The sequence below is a fragment of the Salminus brasiliensis genome, chromosome 15 (genome assembly GCF_030463535.1).
Source record: "Salminus brasiliensis chromosome 15, fSalBra1.hap2, whole genome shotgun sequence".
NCBI classification, from domain to species: Eukaryota; Metazoa; Chordata; class Actinopteri; order Characiformes; family Bryconidae; genus Salminus; species Salminus brasiliensis.
The window spans coordinates 18,973,726-18,990,046 of NC_132892.1; the positions used below are offsets into that span (position 1 = coordinate 18,973,726).

Below are 16,321 nucleotides of genomic sequence, written 5' to 3' on the forward strand. Positions count from 1 at the left end.
CTATTTGGAAGTATACACCTTATATATTACACAATACATATATATATATACACAATATATATATATATATATATTGTGTGTGTTTTGGGGTGGCTGCAATGGTGGTTGCAGTAGCTAGCTACCACTCTGAATGACTGTGTTAACTGTGGTAGAAATGTTGATAAATTGGTGGAGTTTAAAATTAGATTTCAATCAAGCAATTAGCATATTTATATACAGCACTGTGCAAAAAGACTTGCAATTGTTGCATTTGAGAAAAGTATTGGGACACCTACAGGAGCTTTAATGAGCTTCCAAATCCATAGGCTTTAGTGTGGAGTTGGTCCCCTTTGCAGCTCTAACAGCAGGTTTGAAGCTCAGCAGAGCGTTGGAGACTTTTCTGCACGATGCTCTGAGCTCAACACTCGGCCCTGACCACGCTCTGTAACTTTACGTGGTCTGACAGACACTTGGTGGCTGAGTTGCTCTCTGTGGTTCCTAACCGCTCAATAATACATTTACATTATCTGCATTTATCTGACGCTCTTATCCAGAGCAACTTACAAGGTTAATCATATTACAGAGTTGGGCCAATGTAGTGTTAGGAGTCTTATTGGTGTAGCGCAGCATAGTCACCCAGTCTCTCACATGGTGTGGTAGCTTACTGGCCGGTAGTGGTGTTATCTGTTGTGCCACACCAACCACAGCTGATGGTGGAATAACTAGGAGGGAGGAAATTTCACCAGCTGGCTTGTTGTTGCAGCAGTGGCTCCTGTTACAGAACCACGCTGGAGTTCACTGAGCTCTTTACATCTACCCAGTCTTTCACTAATGTGTGTAAAGGCAGGCAGCACAGCTAGGTGCTTGATTTTATACACCCGTGGCAATGGGGCTGGCTGCAACACCTGAATTCAATGATTAAGTGGTGTGTCCCAATAGCTTTGACTATATAAGCTGTGCCCTATTCACTATGTAGTGCACTATTCTGGGGTTCTGTCATTTTGTAGTGGTGTCCTAAACTGTAGAGCTGTATTTTCAGTGCAATGTAGTATTTAATATATAGAGTACAAAAGATGTAGACTGGCAGACATGAACGACCTAGCTATAACCTATCGCTTTGAGGAAGGCCGACATTCTGTTTGTTTATGCGACGGAAACGTGAAGAAATGACAAATAAACCAGTAAACAGTACATTTGGATTGTATGCCAGTATGTTAGGTAGCACAACTATTTCCCAGGTTCTCAGTAAAGAAGGCCAGTTTTTACAGCTCCCATCTAGTACCCAGTGTATCCAATTAATCCTTCATTAAAGTAAATCAGGTGAGCTGTAGGTGATACTGAAGAAGTCCATATTGCTGCTCCAAATGGTGACTTTACAGGAGAAGGAATTGTAAACTTTTCTTAACTGTAAATGGAAGTCAATGTAAAATAAGACTTTATTCCAAGTAATTTTGAGCATTTCTATTGATCTGTTCATTCAGAATTACTTACACAGTGCATAGAGCAGCTACAGGGTTCAAACGATGGAGAAAACTCAAAAACGGACAAAAATGGAGATACATTTCCATTGGACAGCAGCAATACAGTGGCTGGGGTTTACTGAGAGTTCAGCAACTTTACTGACATTCTGACTACTGTATTTATGTTTCACACCCCAGAGACTAAAGTTTTTTTTTTAAAGTTATATAGTGTATTAGAGTCATAATGCTAAGAGAGTTTATTTAATTACATAATTATTGCCTAGGGCTTCTGCACAGTACTGTATTTCTAATATGCGAAGTAAATCTAACAAAGTATCTATTGCTTTTGTTCTGTCTTTGTCTAGTGCACATACAGGTGGTTTCAATGTGATCCCTTTATTAAAAGACATGAGTTTATAAAAGCTAAGCATGTCGACCCTGTCAGCAGGCCTGCTCTTATAGAAAGCTCAGTTACAGAAAGTTCAGACAGTGCGCAAACTCTGCGTTGACCTGATGTCCAGTGGAAAAGTTCAGGGCTTCTCTACAAAACCTGTACAAAACAAATACCTGCGCTGCATAACTACAAATATTTTGACCAAGCATCCTGGTGAATGTTTGTACTCGTTCGGCCGGTTCAAAGGTTCAGCTGCAGGTGACTGACATTTGATCAGATGGAATTTGGCAGCGTGTCAAGTAGTTGACGCACGATTCTGGGTTTGTTTGTTTTGGGTTTTTTTTTATATTTGCAGACATGTAAACTTATTATGTTCATCTGCAAGTACTGGAAATACACCACAAAAATGTTATTATATATATATTTATTTTAAATGTAGTAAGTACTCCAGCCGTGGGTCACTGCACCGTCTAATCCACTCCTGCTTGCCATGGACGACAGCCAGTGCCACCTTCTGACTCTTCTTTACATTACTCTGGGTATCTTCACCTCCGTGCAATGAGAAGGTTCCTTCACAGCCTTTGCAGCAGCAGGGGAAAGCAAAAGCGCCCTGTGATTTCACATCAGACACCTTCAGTCTAGGACTGACCTACATTGTGCCACATACGCTAAGAGCAGAATTCAAGTCGTAGGATGGCGTGTATAGAGCACGATCACCCTCACCCTGTGTTCACATGTTCCAGAAGCGAAGCAATACGTCATCACAGATGTGACAGTTTATTATGATCGTTACAAACCACAAGATACAAATGACCAGTTGTAATCTGCTGCAGCTGCAACTACCTTCCTAAGACAGCAGCTGCAAAGGCATGCTTAAATATGCACTACAGCCTTAAGACACTATTGGAAGCATCTTATAAATATAAATACAAGCGCCATAGGAACACAATCACAAGCATCATATGACCATACATAGAGAGGCAGAGGTGCAGTATTTGATGATACACTTAATCACCTGATAAGGTAATATATGTACAAAGGATTGGCAACAATGTTATGCAAAAATAGATATATACACTCATGGACACAATTGTTGGTTAATGAGAAAAACCCACAATGGTCACAGAAATAACTTGAATCTGACAAAAGTAATAATAAATAAAGTCTATGAAAATGAACAAATGAAAATCCGACACTGATTTTGAACCATGCTTCAACAGAATTATTTTAAAAAGTAAACTTATTAAACAGGCCTGGACAAAAATGATGGTACCCCTGAAAATAATGTGACCAAAGGGACATGTTAAATCAAGGTGTGTCCACTAATTAGCATCACAGGCGTCTACAATCTTGTAATCAGTCAGTGGGCCTATATATAGGGCTACAGGTAGTCACTGTGCTGTTTGGTGACATGGTGTGTACCACACTCAACATGGACCAGAGGAAGCAAAGGAAAGAGTTGTCTCAGGAGAAAATTATAGACAAGTATGTTAAAGGTAAAGGTTATAAGACCATCTCCAAGCAGCTTGATGTTCCTGTGACTACAGTTGCACATATTATTCAGAAATTTAAGATCCATGGGACTGTAGCCAACCTCCCTGGACGTGGCTGGAGGAGAAAAATGTATGACAAATCAAAGAGACGGATAATACGAATGGTAACAAAAGAGCCCAGAAAAATTCTATAGAGATTAAAGGTGAACTTCAAGCTCAAGGAATAGCAGTGTCAGATCACACCATCCGTTGTTATTTGAGCCAAAGTGGGAGACGACCAAGGCAGACACCATTGTTAAAAAAAAACAAATCATAAAAAAGCCAGACTGGAATTTTGCCAACCTACATGCTGACAAGCCCCAAAATGAGACAAAAATCGAGACAAAAATCGAACTTTTTGCCAAGGCACATCAGCTCTAACAGAAGAATGAAGCATATCAAGAAAAGAACACTGTCCCTACTGTGAAATATGAAGGAGGCTCTGTTATGTTCTGGGGCTGCTTTGCTGCATCTGGCACAGGGTGTCTTGAATCTGTGCAGGATACAATGAAATCTCAAGACTATCAAGGGACTCTAGAGAGAAATGTGCTGCCCAGTGTTAAAAAGCTTGGTCTCAGTCGCAGGTCATGGTTCTTGCAACAGGATAATGACCCAAAACACACAGCTAAAAATAACTAAGAATGGCTAAGAGGAAAACACTGGACTATTCTGAAGTGGCCTTCTATGAGCCCTGACCTAAATCTTTGGATCTTTGGAAGGAACTGAAACATGCCGTCTGGAAAAGGCACCCTTCAAAACCTGAGACAACTGGAGCAGTTTGCTCATGAGGAGTGGGCCAAAATACCTGCTGAGAGGTGCAGAAGTCTCATTGACAGTTACAGGAATCGTTTGATTGCAGTGATTGCCTCAAAAGGCTGTGCAACAAAATATTAAGTTAAGGGTACCATCATTTTTGTCCAGGCCTGTTTCATGAGTTTATTTTTTTTAATAATTCTGTTGAAGCATTGAAACAATGTCTGACTTTCATTTGTTCATTTTCATGGCATTTTTATTTATTTTACTTATATATATATGAAAACTCTCAATATGTTTTTTGGGGGAAATTAAATACTCAAATACATTTTCTGCTTTGCTTTATATGCACACCAACCAACATTCATTCACACTCACGCCATACATCTATTCATACTCTTAGATTCTCCAAAAATATATGTCTAAAGCATAAATACAGTACTTACAGATGCGATATTTTGCAATATAATCTCTTATAGCACATAAACGTTTTGGCTTGTTTATGTTTGTACGAGCAGCTATCAAGTAGCAAATTTACATCAACTATTTGCCAAACCGTCCTACATCTCTTAATCATATAAGTGTGGCAACAAAGCTCTCAATGAGCCTTAATAAAAGGCTCTAGCGGTCTTAATGTTTATCTGATTATTTACACTTAATAAAGCAAATACACAAAAAAATAAAGAGGAGATTGAGCACTAATTACATATCTACACACTGCTGTGGTTTACAATATTAATCATAATATTTATCATTTTAATTTAATTTAATTATTGATATTTAAACATTTTAAAACCATTTTTTTTGTATCTTTATGATGATAATCAACACGAATCGATTGAGGGTAAGATACATTGCACCTACACTTTAAACAATATCAATATCAATTGAGGATCCAAGTGGTTTTAGAAACACACAGAAACACCAGAGAAGTAAATCTAAATGAATTCCTACAGTTTATGTTTGCTCTTAATCTATTAATAATATATTTATTTCACTCATTAATAATAATAGTTAATGTATTTACGCAGTCAGACTACGCAACACCTTGAATGGTGTGTCACTGCATTCCACTTCATTTGATTGGACTGAAGCTTATAATAAGTGCAGCACATGAACACAGTTGCCTTTAAGGATGGAATTGTCTTTTTTTTAGAACAACACAACGTAAAGAATTTTACAATTTACAAAGAGATGACCAGAAGAAAGTACGTATTTACACAACAGGCCACAGCCACAGCCGCACCCACAGCCAAATGCGTCCCATCCTCAACCATATTTACAACATTATTTTCTCATCTAGTCCTGGAGTGTCCAGCGCATTCTGTGTATCTTGACCATCCATAGGCATCAGGTAATGAATCAGGTCAAAACAGAGGGAAAACTCTTTTGGGACTGCATTTGGGAAACGTGTTACTAGCAGCTAGTAACTCAAACGTATGACTCCTCCGCAAAAAGCATTTTTTCAAAGTCCTCCAGCCGTGGGTCACTGCACCGTCTAATCCACTCCCGCTTGCCATGGACGACAGCCAGCGCCACTTCCTGACTCTTCTTTACATTACTCTGGGTATCTTCACCTCCGTGCAATGAGAAGTAGTCCCTCACAGCCTTCGTGGCAGCAGGGGACAAGCAAAAGCGTGGTTCACTATCTTCGCCCTGTGTGTCCACATCAGACACCTTCAGTCCATGAGGGTGGGAGAACGAATCTCCATCTTGGTCCTCTACGACCTGCCGGTGGAGACACTCCAGACTCTTTGCAGACTCCCTGTCTAACCCCAGGCAAGTCCCTCCAGGTTCAGATGCTCGGCGCCGACTGCAAGGATGTCCGTAAGACTTCTCTTCAACAGGAATGAGGGAGTACGATTTCTGCCTGTGCAAGGCCAAACATCGACCACTTTGCCCATAAAACAAAGACTTTGGCAGGGTGCTGTTCTCGCCTCCCGCTGTGTTACACGTGCTCTTCTGAATATATCTCCTTCCTCCGAGGTTTGTCCTGCGGAGTGAACATGACTGGTTGTGAAGCTCTCTCAGTTCTTTGACTGTTAGTGGTCTCTCCGAGGCAGGGTAATAAACTGACCTGCTGTGCTGTGTCTGCAGCATGGCTTCTTGATAAGAAGGAGGGCTGGTAGATATTTGTCTAGATACTGAATTGCTTGACTCCAGACTTTGCTTCTCCTTGCTATGGCCCATCTTGAAGGAAACCTCACACTGTGGATCATCAGTGTCCTCATCTTCTAGGCCAATTTTGTCTTTTGACAAGGACAGTCTGTGGTCTCTCTTGAGCCAGGTGTTTGGATGCAGCCCATGTGTACTCCTTAGTTGGCTCCAGTCGAATTTCTCTTTGGGCGGAGATTCCTTAGGGGAAGGAACTGTTGGGCCTGGCGAAGGTATGGACACAATGCCAGGGGATCTGGGAGAACTAGTCACTATTGCCTTGAAGGTGCCAAGAGGCTGAGAGCAAGGTTTGGCAAAGTCAGCTGAGTGCTGAGAGAAAGCACTGTCCAAGGAGCTCATTGAAGAGCGTGTTGGAGAAGCCCCGGGAGAATAGAGACTTGAGCAGCTGGCGTCTAGATGCAGAGGGGGCGGCTTAAGTTGCTCTTTTCGTTGTCTAGGAACGGGCCTATCCTTCTGACCACTCTGGCTAGAGCTATCGTGTTTGTCCAACCTGAGATTTTTCAAATGCTTAGCAAACATCTCTGCATCGTTTTTGCCTTGGCTTGCGGCTCCGTCATAGCTGCCCTTTCGGTTTCCAAACCGCTCCAGGTATTTGCTCAAGGAGGAGGTCGAAGACCAGATGGCAGGCTCGGAACAGCGCCTCAACTGACGAATTCCCGGCTGCACGGAAGGTACCTCACAGGGGGAGCGGGGGCAAGGGGAGGACGGGCTCACCGCTGGGCTAGTTTTCACAGGATGGGCTAGTGGGGGAAGCAGGTGGTGTGTGGTTAGGGTGTTTTCTTGGTCAGGCTGGTCCAGGTCACAGTCACTCAGGGTGAGCACTGAGTCACAGCTGCGACTGTCCGGCTTCCCCCGCGACCTCTGCATGGGCTGGAAGGGGGATCCAGAATCGTCATTCAGTTCATTCTCAAGACTGTCATACGACGAGTCCGTCATCTGGTAAGAGGACACGTCTGCGCAGAAAGGGAAACAGGGTCAGGGAAAGAGTTGGTGAAGTTAATGAAAAGTATGCCCTGAGCTTGAGTCTAAACTTGAATTTTGGTGAGAAGAAATATTTACCTGACCCGTGACCGTCTATATTGCATCTTTGAGGAAAACCATCAAACAGGGTGGTCACATCCTCTCCCATTACTGCTGTGCAATTTTCGATCATTAACCGTGCCAAGTCACAAACCTGAGAAAGGGGCAATACCAAAATAACATGAATTTTCATTGTTATTTCATGGAACTATATATCATAACAGGTTTATTAGAACCCGTAAACAGTGGAAATGAAATGACAATTAATCCCAGGAAAGAACCAAGGGCTTAAAAGTTCATTGTTCCAGTTTGAGATCTCAAAGGTTAATTCTTTATAAGAAATGCCGAGTCGACCTGGAGGCCAGATTTGCTCAGAAAGCTCTTGTTTCCTAATCCTTGTTGATTAGAACAAGAATTCAACACACATTGAGTGGTGGAATGATGTCAGCAGGGGATGCTTAGTCTAGGTTTATTCTGGTTTGATTTCTGTTTGAACCCAACAGATGTGCATTAACGCTCTGCTTTGATTTCTCAGCTGTTTACCAAAATGTGTTCGCGGCCCATGTGTCTTCTGAGGAAAAAAAAAAAAGAGTGTCACCCATAAAAATGTCAAGGGCTGTTAGTGATTGGGAAAACATTCATTCACTTATTCAGAAACAAATAGCTCCAGTCCTGGTTAGTGTGCATACACGTTTTAGAGAGCAGTGTACAGTGTCACAAAAGCACCAATACTATACGATGCCATAACAGATGATGCACCTTTATCACACATCTCATCCCCATAAAACAGCAGTACATACAGGATCGTCTGAATTAAAACTTTGACATGTTATAAAATAGTCCTCAAAATAGTTGCTATCAAAGTGAAATGATAGTTGTCAAGTAACCAGACATAAAGTCTTCAGATTTATAGAGCAGTAATAGTGAGTGTAAATGTATTCCCACACAAAACAGTGTGTTCATGACCAAGACTAACTGGAAGGAAGAATTCCAGGCTTTTATTATTTCCTCATAGAAAAATAACTGTTATTGCAGGGCAACAACAACAACAAAAACCCCACAAACAAATTCAGTCTAAGTTTAGCTGGAGCTTCCAATGGTTTACTCAGGCGACGTTGCGGCCAATGCTGCCAAGATCAGTGTCGTTGGGGAATGTGGAAATGTTGAAATTCAAAAACTCTCTGTGCTGAACAGCAACACACTGGCCACTACACGCATATCCAAACAAACCGCAAGAGGCGAGAGCTCCATCATAACGGATACTGTGAGAATGGCGCTGACCTCAAGAATCTGAAGGAAATGCTTGAAATATTTCCCAGTGAGCTGCTGCTTCCAGCAACTAGCTCAAAAACATCTCCAAAACAAAAACAAAATGTGTGAAAGACGATCTTCACACAAGGGAACAGATCCATGGGTGAAAAACGATGAGGTGACACGTTTATCAAATGTGTGTGATTCAACACAGAAGAGGGTACAAGCTTTTATTTAGGAAAAAAAAAAAAATCTGGACATGGTCAATAAGAAGACCCTGCATATAACAGGTCTTTAAACAACAATAATTCCAAAATGACCTTTACCATAATAAAGCCTGAGGAAAAAGCCTGTTAAGGCCTAAAGATTATGGGGAGATTAATCTGACCCATTTTGTAATCTCAATTGATGGTGAATGCCATTTTGTCTGTACAAAACATTTTAGTATTAAATATGATTTATTATAAAGGTTCACTCCTGTTTTAGGGTAAAGATGCAATTTTTTTGCCTTGAGCCTTAGAATATTTGATCATATAAGGTGTCCTAGTAATAACAGCACTAGTGATGCACCAAAATGAAAATTTCTGACTGAAGTCAAAATGAAAATTCACAGCACACCTGTTAAGAAACAGTTTCTGAAACTTTCTGCAATTTGCAATTTTTGATATTTGCAATTTCATTTACGCATTTGAATAAAAAAGACTGTATGACTAAATACTCTGTCGTCTGTTTTTTTTTTTTGGTCATTTCAAAACCTGTGGCTACAGATGCTGTTTGGGAGAGCTCACTGGGACTTTCCATTCTGCATCTGCTGTTTTGCTGTGCTCTGTGTATCAAGAATGTGATGTTCTGTAGTAAAATCGAACTAAAATTGAGACGTTTGTACTTTCTTTCTTTTGATCCTGATGACAATGTCATTCTAACCTGTATTTCAGCCTTTTTTTCTCTTTTGGCCAAAAGCAAAAGTTTTGACTATTTTCAGCTGTGCCTGAAATTTCGGTGCAGCTACAAAACCAACCCAGTGACCTGGTAACCTGGATGGAAGACCAACCTACCTTTTTGGCACCTTCTCCTTCCATCTCAGGGCTGCTGGGAGCAGAAGAAGACAGCATGCTGGGAGCAATGCAAACGGCAAGATTGAAGGCATTCATCTGGTTGTCTTGAGCACGGAGCTGGATGTTATAGAGCACTGCCAGGACGTGCTTTAGGAGGACGATGTTCTCGGGAGGGAGAGAGGTCACCAAGCTGAAAGAGAGATACAAAGATTAATGAGCAATTAGGCTTTGAGCATTAGCTCTGGATTTCCAACTGAGATGCTGAGTCTCTCATTGAGAGGTAGTTTTGAAGTATTGAAGTACCTCTGAATGGCCTTTAACTGGCTGTCATCTGCTTCGTCAGACAAATCCATGGTGGCCATCCACCTCTCATAAAGATCTGACAGTAACAAGCTGCCCGGAATGCTCCGCAGGAAGTCCTACATTATGTACATAGAGAAAACACTGGCAAATTCACAATACTGGAGTAAAAACTGGACTAAAATGTTCACAATGGGAGTAAACCTTGTACCAGATTACATCAATTCTACTCAAAGTGAATCATATCAGCGTGTTTTTAAACCACAGGGTTTTAACAGTGGAGTTCAGAAGTTCTGAAAAAACTCTGGAGGCAGTAACACGTTAATCACTTGACTGGCTAGAGTAATAGTTGAGAAAATCCTGAAAACCGCTGATATTTGCTTATGGTGATCCATGTAAAGTTGCATGTGCCACCTGTATAAATCTGATCATGCGATGCCACTCTTGAAGAGCACTTCTTAATTTGACTGACAGTTTCTCAGAACAGCTTAAGGGTATTTAACTGTAGAGAGGATTACATTTCTCATTACCTTTCTGAGGTGTAACACGATCACACAACATGACTCATAGAACACAGCTAAAGTACCAGCAGTGCAGAACATGTACAGTATGCATCACCGGCATGACTGAAAGATGAGTGTGACATGGCATACGCAACATTTCCCCTATTGTACTTCAGACAATGATGTGAAATAGAACACAGACCTTCAGGTGGACCAACTAATCTAGACCTCCCAGTCAGCACTGACAGAACTGAGAAATCCATGGATGTCCAGTTTTGGGCCAGCATGGCCTGACTTAAATTGGTCCATGAAATGATGTTATGTATAACCACATGAAATTCGCACATCCATCATAGAGACCAGTTAATGAGGAATCTTGACAGCCACTAAAAATCCACTAAAAAGTCTTAGTGGTTATATGAATTTAAGAGTCGGTTTCCAGGACAAGCCTAATCTTAGCCTTAACTGCCATGTCAAAGGTGAATCACTTTTGGAAATATGTTCTAGTCTAGGTTTAGGCTTAATTCTGGCCTTGTCAAAAAAAAATCTTTTAGTAGGGCCAATTAACCCACCCATACGTAACTCGCCCTAGCACTAGCCCTCCAAACACTGGATGGGTAAGGACATGCAAAGGCAGCCAACGCCTCTTCTTGCTCGACGTGCGACTTCGCTGACACGTCCCTGCTACACCATATCCTTTTTCATATCCTTTTACCGTCTATAATAATAATGTAATAATAAATATGTAATAATACAGTGGTATGCGGTATTGCCGTGGGTGGTCTTACTTTGTGTGGCGTGTATACAATCTCATCCTGCCTTAGTTTAAAACAGAAAAGTGACCAAATACAACATTCAGTTTGCTAGCTCAGATGCAGCTCCACCTAGTATCAGATAGCTTAGTGCACCAGCTGTTGACTAACTGCTGAGCTACCGACACAAGAGCAACAGAAAGGGTGATAGAAGAATGGTTCTGCAGTGGTTCTGCAGTGTTTTCAACTGTTTTCAGGCACATGGTGGTAACGGTGGGCTTCAACCACATCTCATAAGGACTTTAATTAAGAGGCTTAAAAAATTAACAAATACTTCAAAAAAACATTATCACCGTTTTCTTTGGTAATGAGCACCCCAGGCAAAAAAAAAAAAAGTAGTCACATTGTTTCCTAATACTTGTTTACGTGTTCTCTTGCCAATTCTTTGACAGAGCCAATCCTGTCAGGTCAGGATTACACCAGTCTCTTTAGATAGTCCTGACCATTTTAGCCCACTAACTTTCCACTAACTGCAATTCATGGTTAAGCCGAACACACTGATGCTCTCATGTTCTCACCACAGGAAATGTTTTGTGTGGTTAAGGCAAGGGGAGACACCTGTGTACCTGCTCTGTTCACACATGGGCTCATGCAGACATCATCTGGACTCTACTAGGGGGCTGGCAGGATAAAGTCTGGGTAATGTCTGGACGTTTGCGTTCACACATACGGCTAATCGGGTAAGGAATTACCGTGCATATCTGAAAGGGTCTTGCCTGATTTAACAGCCAGGACACTGATTGACTGACTGCTAAATATTCAATAGTAATTGCTAATACTAATATACTAATAATTTAGCACCTCCTTTTAAGTATCTACTTATTATTCAATAAGTAGTAATTATTCAATACTTACTAATTACTGAGTCCGTACTAATTATTTAGTACCTGTTAAGTACACTGGCTGGCCAAAAAAAGGTCACACACACATAACCAATCCATGTGTGAAAATGATGTCCCATGCTTCCTGAACCACTCTTTCACAATTTGAGCCAGATGTATCCTGGCATTGCCATCTTGTAATATGCCCGTGTTATCAGGAAGAGAAAAAAATGGTTGTTCGGTCTATTCAGGTAGTTGGTTGACCTCATTCTCTGGGCACGTAACATTGCTGAACCTGGACCTGACCAACTGCAGCAACCCCAGATCAAAGCACTGCCCCCACAGGCTAGTACGGTAGGCACTAGGCGTGATGAGGGCATCACTTCAGCCGCCTCTCTTCATACCCTGATGCGCCCATCAGGACAGACTTTTTAGACTTATCAGACCACATGACCTTCTTCCATTGTTTCTATTGACAGTCCAATTTCCGACAGTCCAATTAGTCTCACTGACAAGTGGTTTTCTTAAAGCTACACAGCTGTTTAGTCCCCTTTGCATTGTATATGTAAACATGCTCTTACGTTCACTATTAAACATTTCCCTGAGCTCTACTATTGTTTGTCTAACCACATTCCTTCCTTGAAGATGACTTTTTACACAGTTCCTAACCCGATTTTAGTAGTTTTAGAAATCTCCTTTTTTTTTTCTCGGCTTGATGCATGCCAATAATTTGACCCTTCTGAAACATCTTTTCCATGATGTGTCTTCCCACATGTTTAACAAATGAAAAACTACTTACTGCATCAGTTACAGTTAAATAACTTGTTGCCAGCTGAAACAATATCACCATGCCATAATTATCCAATGGGAGGCTCTTACCTATTTGCTTTGTTAAATCCAGGTGGCTAGGCAGTGTATTTAGTAGCTACTAGCTTTTAAATAATTATTTAATAAATTATTTAGTACCTACTAATTATTAAGCACCTATGAATTATTCAGTACTAATTAATAAGATCTTAACATCTTAAAACCAAGCCTTATATTTCAGTTGTAATTTTAATTACATACAAATTATTTTGTATCTACAGATTATTCAAAAAGTGCCTGCTAATTATTCAGTACTTACTAACTACTACGGATTTAGTGTCCAGCTAATTATTTAGTACATACTTACGATTCAAAAAGTACTAATTATTCAGTACTAATTCTGGCCAAATTTTACCTGTCAGAACCGAAACTGTTAATAGAGCAAGGGGAAACAAGTGGTAGAGAAAAAATGACGTTTGCGTTTTTTTCTGTGGGTTTATAGAAAAGCTTTTCCAGTAAGTCGGTTGGTCTAAACTCTGAACATGTGGGATGCATATGCCATATTTTCTGAGACACACAAAAAAATAAACAGAGAAGAAAGATGTCCCACAGATACATGATGTCTAGCAACAAACACACATCCATCCATACAAGCAATTAAACAACCATGGAACGGCGGAAATCAGTAGCCATAGACATGCATAGTACCTGCTAAACCTTATTTTGCATAGTCTATGCACAATTAGGTTTAGCAGGTGCTATGCATGTACTTTAGCAGGTACTTTATGTTGAATGAATATATATAATGCTGTAGGTTAAGTCCAATATTACAGAGTTACACTTGCCTTGAAGACGGCGGCAATCACAAAAATGGACTGACGGGCCAGCTGAATGTCCTGGAATCCAGAGTCCAGTATGTCTCTTAACTCCCTGCAGGCCTTGGCCCCGGCAGAGCGCCGGAAGATTCCCCGTGTGAAGGGCCCCTCCTGGAACAGAAACACCAGCATGTCCTAGATAGATAGATACAGAGAGAGAGACAGAGAGAGAAAATATATAACAGCCAGATATAACATATATTATACACTACATGAAATGGACAAAATAGCATATTGTAATTTTACCACTACATATTGTCGTATGCACTAAATTATATAAACCACTTAAAGCAAAAGTAGCCATTTCTATATAGTGCTATGCTGTATAGTATACTGTGTAACTATATTTTATAGTTACAAGTGCAATAATAAATGCAGTGCATCCAACAATAAGGGCAGTGTGGTATTAATTTTATATATGAACTTTTCCTGGTGATTCTTTCTGTATATAATTTGTTACAAAGGGAACCAAGACAGAGACTCAAGAAGTGTCCCAACTAAGTGGGGGGAATTTACATTCCAATAAAGGTTACTGATCACATGCCTCTGCAGTTTGACTTTTTGCACCAATACTTCACTTCAATCACATCATATTTTCCCTCCATGAAACACACGTTAATGCTCAGTAGTGCACATAGATCCTCCTTTAATATATTTGATATGAAATGCATTCATTTTCAATGGGCAGATCTGCAGCTGAAACAGGCAGCCTAGTGCAGCCCAAATTTTTTAACATCAACATTTGAATTTTAAGAACATAAGCCTAAGCTTTTGGCCTTTGTTTTCCTTACATTACTTTTACTTTTATACTTTATAGCTTTATAGCTTAATAGCTTTGACTTTTACGTGAGTAAAAAGCTTGATAAACCCTTGTATCTACACTTTTATCTGAGTAATGAATGTGAAGACACCTTTGTGTAAGATTAAACACCATATGATATATGAAAACAACCACATATACATATCTGGAACACTTGAACCCAAACATACTTGAACTAACAAATAATAAAGAATATGTTATGCAGCCCTATTATACATTCCTTCCTTTAGTCCAGAGGGAAGAGAAGGTAGGGCAGGAAACCCAATAGCAGGTTAGATTTCAAGCTGCCCTGTGAACTGCCATTCCAGCAAGTTTTCAACACTGGGCAGGTATGAGTGCTATCACTAATAAATATAGGCTAGATGAACAAGCCCTAAAATTCAGTCAGGAAATCAGAGGATGCATGACCATTCATGAGAAGGTACCTTTAAAAAGTATGTTACTATCTCTGTTGTCTACCAGTGCTCAATCAAAGCTCAAACGGAAGACATAGACAGATTACCATTTGATAACGATACGATGACATATTTTGTGATTTGTCTTGTGATGTATTAGTGAATCTGTCATGTGATGAAAGACCTGCATTAGTCTGACCAAACGTGTGCTGAATCATATGCAGTTAAGAAGGATTGGTGATTGGTATGGATGCTTACAGCTCACATTACTAAATAACACACGATTCACTAGTGGGCTCATATTGTCGGTTGCAGGCCAATACTAAGATAATTAACAAATGATAAATTGCGCAGCACCAGCATCATTATCATCAGCTTATTTGACAACGTTTGGTAAAGTTTATGATGCTTTTGAGGAATTGTTTCTGACTATGTAACTAGTCTGTTTCTAAATAATTCATTAGTAATTCCTACACTCACCATGATGGGCTTGGGGAGGCTGTTATCCGTGCACACCACGCTGAGCGGCAGGCCAAAGAGCCTACCAGTGGTGGGGAGAAGAGGTGATGGGGGTAGGTCATCCAGCTGAGTGGTGGAGCCACGCCAAAAAGCCCAGTTGATGAGCGAACGGCGTCTCTTGAATGGCTTCTGGTCTGGATCAACTTAGAACGTGAGAAGATAAAAAGAATGCTGAGTACCAGGAGAAAGAAACGTAGAGCATGTTGCCTAAGTTGTCTTACATTAACAAGGCTCTTACCCACAAAAGAGTGGCCTACAGCCACTCTACTTGGCTTGAGGATGAATTGGCACTGACTGTCAGACTGCAGCTGGTCAAAGAGTAGCTCCACTTCATTGTCAGGTGAAGTAGTGGCATCACTTTTGTCACCTGTTTGACCCAGTGGCTCTCTTATATGGCTCATTTGAATACTGAAAGGAAACTCATGACCTGTGCAGAGTCAATGTGAAAAAGAAATGAGCATGTTTCCATGCTAACAATACATCAATATACACTGCCATAAACTGCATAAAATGCTGAAATTTATTTTGTATATAATTGTTAAACTATGATGTTATGGTGTGACATCATAGGTTTCAAATGTGTTCAGAGTTGTGGGTGATGATCCTGCATACCCTGGCATTTTGAGTCAAACCCGATATTTTATGTAGTTTATAAAAAGTCAAGTATAAATTATCACCAACAAAGTAATTATTAATATGACAAGTGATTTTTAAAAACTAAACGTTTGAACTGCTACACATAAAGACAGACAGACTGACAGAGTGGTGTCTGGACTGATTCCTTTGCTATGTTAAATTCTATGAAAACACTGGCTGGTACGTACATAATAATAATAATAATAATAATAAT

General features: G+C 40.4%; 1 protein-coding gene across 1 annotated transcript in view; it reads right to left on the reverse strand.

The window, feature by feature from the left end:
* Positions 1 to 2,596: 2,596 nt before the first annotated feature.
* Positions 2,597 to 16,321, reverse strand: part of LOC140536096 (rho GTPase-activating protein 20-like) — a 46,251-nt gene continuing 32,526 nt past the window's right edge. Inside the window, exons 9-15 of the mRNA XM_072657734.1 lie at positions 15,710 to 15,898; positions 15,433 to 15,614; positions 13,708 to 13,872; positions 9,923 to 10,038; positions 9,620 to 9,809; positions 7,353 to 7,467; positions 2,597 to 7,246 (exon numbers count right to left, since the gene is read on the reverse strand). Of these exons, the coding sequence (XP_072513835.1) occupies positions 5,550 to 7,246; positions 7,353 to 7,467; positions 9,620 to 9,809; positions 9,923 to 10,038; positions 13,708 to 13,872; positions 15,433 to 15,614; positions 15,710 to 15,898 (2,654 nt within the window). The 3' untranslated portion in view covers positions 2,597 to 5,549. The remainder of the gene's footprint in view (positions 7,247 to 7,352; positions 7,468 to 9,619; positions 9,810 to 9,922; positions 10,039 to 13,707; positions 13,873 to 15,432; positions 15,615 to 15,709; positions 15,899 to 16,321) is intronic.